This window comes from Stegostoma tigrinum, unplaced genomic scaffold, assembly GCF_030684315.1.
Source record: "Stegostoma tigrinum isolate sSteTig4 unplaced genomic scaffold, sSteTig4.hap1 scaffold_55, whole genome shotgun sequence".
NCBI lineage: Eukaryota > Metazoa > Chordata > Chondrichthyes > Orectolobiformes > Stegostomatidae > Stegostoma > Stegostoma tigrinum.
Window position 1 is genome coordinate 1,012,895 of NW_026728483.1, and position 4,984 is coordinate 1,017,878.

The window sequence follows — 4,984 nt, forward strand, 5'->3', positions numbered from 1 at the left end:
GTCACATGGCATCAGGTTATAATCTGACAGGTTTATTTGAAATCACACAAGCTTTTGGAATGCAGTCCCTTCATCACGTGCGGTCAGAGAGGAAAACACACAGACACACAATTTATAAGCAGACAGATCAAAAGATCATACAACTGGTGAGAGTGGAGTGTCAGATAATAAGTCTTCATCCAGGATGTTTGTTTATTTGCAGATATTTTGTTGAAAAAGCACACAACTTGTAGTTACAGTCAGTCAGTGTGGCATCTTGTAAATTCCTGGTTTTGAAATAAAGGTTAAAACTCTGAGACAGATTCTGAACACAAGCCTCTCAACTACAAGTCAGAGTCTGACCTGAGATGTCACCTTTTGTACATGCCTGTTGCGCTGCCAGATTATCATGACAGCACAGCACTGATATTGACTGTATAAACACTCTCCTTGCCTATAACACTCTTGGACGCCTGCATAGAGTTATTATCTGACACTCCACTCAGGCCAATTCTATGATCTTTTGATCTCTCTGCTTATAAGCTGTGTGTCTGTGTGGTCATCTCACTAACTGCACCTGATGGAGGGGCGCACTCCAAAAGCTTGTGAGATTTCAAATGAACCTGTTGGATGACAAGCTGGTGTCATGTGACTTCTGACTTCAAACAGTTATAGAATGTGTTTTCAATCCTACCATGACTTGATAATTAGCCAGCTTCTTAAAATTTATAAAATGAGAAGTATGTCGAACCTTGAGCCTTTAAAAAAGGAAATATTACAACCATAGTACAGTCAGACAGTAAAGACAGAAGGAATGATTTAATCGAATGTGTCTGACACCACACAATTAATCTCCCTGATGGAAGAAAGGTTGGCTGTGTTCTCTTTCTTCAGGAACATCCAGCTAATACCACCTTACTACTGCTTGTTTTATTCATCTGGTGTTCCATCTAATTCCTTTCAGTCTTGGTCAAACCTTCATGTAATTTATTTAAATTTTCAAGAAAATAAATTTAACTTTCTATTCCACAATTTTAACATTTCCTTTTAACGTTTGAATGGTTCACTTAGTACACTGCACAGGTTTTGGAAATAATTGGAGAACATGATGGAAAAATCAAGATATATTGACAAGTAAACAAATGGCTAACTTCTGCGTTCTCGTCAGTCATGCTCTTTGAACAGAACATAAAGTTGCGGAACTATGTAGAGACAACAATTTAAAACTGGGAAGACCACTGCTTGTGGTCCCCACACCAATCTCTATTCACTACCTACTGACTGCATTACTCCCCCTTGGCAACAATGTAATGTTACGCTTGTCTCAGCACAACCTTGGCATCTTGTTTATCCCATGATGAACGTCCGACCACACATTCATGCAATCCCTAAAGCTGTCTCTTGTCTTGCCTCATTAGCAGTGAAACCTTCAACTAGAACTACTTCACTTCCGGACGTGACAAGTCCAATGCATTCCCTGCTAGAGTTCCACATTTGCCCATTGAACACTTGAGGTCGTCTAAAACTCCACTGCCCGAGTCTCATCTTGAACCAAATCCTATTCTCTGTACTTGCTACCTAACTGATAGTATTAACAGTAATTTTATTAAATTCTCATTTTTGTTTCCAAATTGTTCCTTGGCTCTGCCTATCGCTATTTTGGTAATCTCCACCAGTCCAACCATACTTCAGGATATCTGCACTCATCTAATTAAGCCCTCTTGCCCACTCTTGATTTTAAATGGCCCACTACTGGTTGCCAAACATTTAATTGTGTAGGCTTCAAACCCAAGAAGAGACTTCCTCCACCTCTTAGCCTCTGTACCTTTCCTCTTTTCAGGCACTTTTTAAAAGAATCCTCTTTGATCAAGCTCTTGATCATCAGAACTAACAACTTAATAAGGCTCAGTGGTATTCTGGGATCATTAATACTCATTCCGGATGCCTTCAAAAGTTCCCATCCATTAAAGAGATTAGAAAGTGGTTGAAGTCAGTGCACAGCAGAGGGGGACGAATTGGGGAGTTATTTCAAAGAGCTATGAAATGCCAGGAGACCTCCTTCCACACGCCAACTCTGATTCTACAAAAAGAAAAAATGATTTTCAGACTTGGGAAGATTCTTCAAAAATTTCACAAGTAACCAGCTTTTGGGCAGAGTAGAGTTGCTGAGATGATAGACCAGGATTTAAGGGTACCAGTAGTGATAATATGCTGAACACAATCAAATTTTGAGGTTGTAGAATGATGTGGTCTTCAGCATTTTTGAAACTTTGACCATTTTCCTTCCTCTTCACAGAACAAGTCAAATAGCGGCAGCACAATGTTGCATGGCCGCTCAAGCCTGCTCCACCGTTGATGATGATTGTGGCTGGTCTTCCACATCAATTAAAAACATTTGCTCATATCTCATCCGCTTTTCAAAACATTGATCTATTCACGTGTAATATCTCTCTCGCTAAATTCATGAGAATTCATTCCAATCACTGAACTCCTCACGCTGACCCACCTGAGATCAAAAAATTCAGCTGAGATCAGGAACTGATCTCGCCTGTATGGCTGAGCTGGTTTTTAAAAGTTTGCCAGTGAGAAACATTCATTAAAAAAAATACAATTGCATGGATTGCTCTCCAATCCTAAACTCTATTCAAATTCAGTTGGCTGAACGGTTGGTTTGTGATGCAGAGTGATCCCCTCCAACAGAGGGCTCAATTGCCACACCAGTGAGCTTACCACAAAGGATCTTCGCCTCAACCCCTCTACTTGCCTGAGGCATGGTGATCTTCAGGTTAAATCATAACCAGTTGTCTCTCTCTAAGGAGTGGCCAAATGGCGTGGTAAGGCTTTTCCTTTAATCCTGATAACATGGCAACAAGTAGATAACTCAGCTGATGTCACTGACTAATAGAATCCTCAATTATACTCATATTAACGATGTGATATCATCAGAAGGCATGCTCAACGAAGTTTTAATTTGCAAATTAAGTTAACAACCATTCAATCAATATTACTGAAGTACTCCTATTACTGATCATCTCGATACAACATTGTGGTTACATGTTCATAAGTGAAGTGTAATGTAATTGCAGTTACTGTGGTTTTATCAATGTGATCCTGCAATGAGTCAATAAACAGGTCACCCACAGGTTGCCAATCAGTGTGGATCCCCTCAGCTGTTATCACATGAGCCTCAAGGTCATCCAGAGCTTTCTGCAGTTCTTGAAGTTTCTCCAACGCCTTTTCCACCTGTTTCTGCCAGTTGCTCGCATGGGTTTTCAATTGCTCCCAAGTTTCCTTCACTTCTATTGACTGTTTGCGGACAGCTTTAGCTCTCTCTTCTGGGGTAGGTTCTGGAAATATGAAGTGCAAATAATTTATCAACTATTCATGTCTTTGATCAATGGAACTTAAGTTTTCTTTCTAAATCCCTTTCCTTGAAAAGGTCTCTCTGGACTTTCTCCTGAAATTGGGATATACAGTATAAGACTAAAGATTTTATGACAGGCACATCAATGATAAATTCTCTAATTAGCTGGCAGGTCGCGGAGCCATTCACGGGGAATCACAGAGAACCAATACAAAGCCGAATAAAATTCCGCAGATATTTCAAATTTATGACTACCAAGGAAACTTTAAAAAAGGAAAAGGATTAGAGTGACTAAGTGGGTAAAATTCTCAACAAAAGATATGAAAAATCCTTTCAGGATATCTTTCATAGCTATGAACCAAACATCCAACATAAACCAACTTTCATCTTTCAGGCCTGGCAAGTTAGAATGATAAACCCTAAGTCTACCCTGCATAGTTAACTCAAGAACTCACTTAATGAGGTTGTTAAGAGATATAGAGATAACAAAGTGTGCAGCTGGATGAACACAGCAGGCCAAGCAGCATCTTAGGAGCACAAAAGCTTACATGTTGAGCCCAGACCCTTCATCAGAAAAGGGGGAGGGGGAGAGGCCTCTGAAATAAATAGGGAGAGAGGGGGAGGCGGATCAAAGATGGATAGAGGAGAAGATAGTTGGAGAGGAGACAGACAAGTTAAAGAGGTGGGCTAGAGCTAGTAGAGGTGAGTGTAGGTTGGGGAGGGAGGGAGGGAGGGGATAGGTCAGTCCGGGGAAGACAGACAGGTCAAGAGGTGAGGTTAGTAGGTAGGAAATGGGGGTGTGGCTTGAGGTGGGAGGAAGGGGTAGGTGAGAGGAAGAACAGGTGAGGGAGGCGGGGACGAGTTGGGCTTGTTTTGGGATGCAGTAGGGGGAGGGGAGATTTTGAAGCTTGTGAAATCCGCATTGATACCTTTGGGCTGCAGGGTTCCTAAGCAGAATATGAGTTGCTGTTCCTGCAACCTTCGGGTGGCATTGTTGTGGCACTGCAGGAGGCCCAGGATGGACATGTCGTCTAAGGAATAGGAGGGGAAGTTGAAATTGTTCACGACTTGGAGGCGCAGTTGTTTGTTGTGAACCGAGCATAGGGACTGCTTTGCAGAACACCTAAGTCTCTCCTTGGTTTCCCCGATGTTGAGGAGTCCACAATGGGTCCAGCGGATGCAGTATACCACATTGGTAGATGTGCAGTTGAACATCTGCTTGATGTGGAAAGTCTTCTTGGGTCCTGGATGGGGGTGAGGGAGGAGGTGTGGGGGCACGTGTTGCACTTCCTGTGGTTGCAGGGAAAATGCCGGGTGTGGTGGGGTTGGAAGGGAGTGTGGAGCGGACAAGGGAATCATGGAGAGAGTGGTCTCTCCAGAAAGTAGACAATGGTCGGAGGAAAAATGTCTTTGGTGGTGAGGTCAGATTGCAGATGGTGGAAATGTCAGAGGATGATACATTGTAGGCAGAGGTTGGGAGGGTGGTATGTGAGGATGAGGGGGTTCTCTTTTGGTGGTTATTGCGGGGACGGGGTGTGAGAGTTGAGTTGCAGGAAATGAGAGAGACACGGTCGAGGGCGTTCTTGACCACTGCGGGGGGTTGCGGGGGTGTGGGATGGGTTGGGGGGAGTTGCGGTCCTT

The 4,984-nt window shown here is 42.8% G+C and overlaps 1 protein-coding gene across 2 annotated transcripts; it reads right to left on the reverse strand.

Moving 5' to 3' along the window:
* Nucleotides 1–1,046: 1,046 nt before the first annotated feature.
* Nucleotides 1,047–4,373, reverse strand: LOC132208861 (utrophin-like). Of its 2 annotated transcripts, XM_059644175.1 has the most exons (3): nt 4,273–4,373; nt 3,070–3,326; nt 1,047–2,833 (listed from the first exon to the last, which is right to left on the reverse strand). In XM_059644175.1, exons 1-3 carry the CDS (start codon nt 4,367–4,369, stop codon nt 2,828–2,830), a joined length of 360 nt encoding a protein of 119 aa, XP_059500158.1. In that variant the 5' UTR covers nt 4,370–4,373; the 3' UTR covers nt 1,047–2,827. The 2 variants fall into 2 exon arrangements, with proteins under 2 accessions (XP_059500158.1, XP_059500157.1); XM_059644174.1 differs by lacking the exon at nt 1,047–2,833 and having other exon boundaries at nt 2,914–3,326.
* Nucleotides 4,374–4,984: the final 611 nt, after the last annotated feature.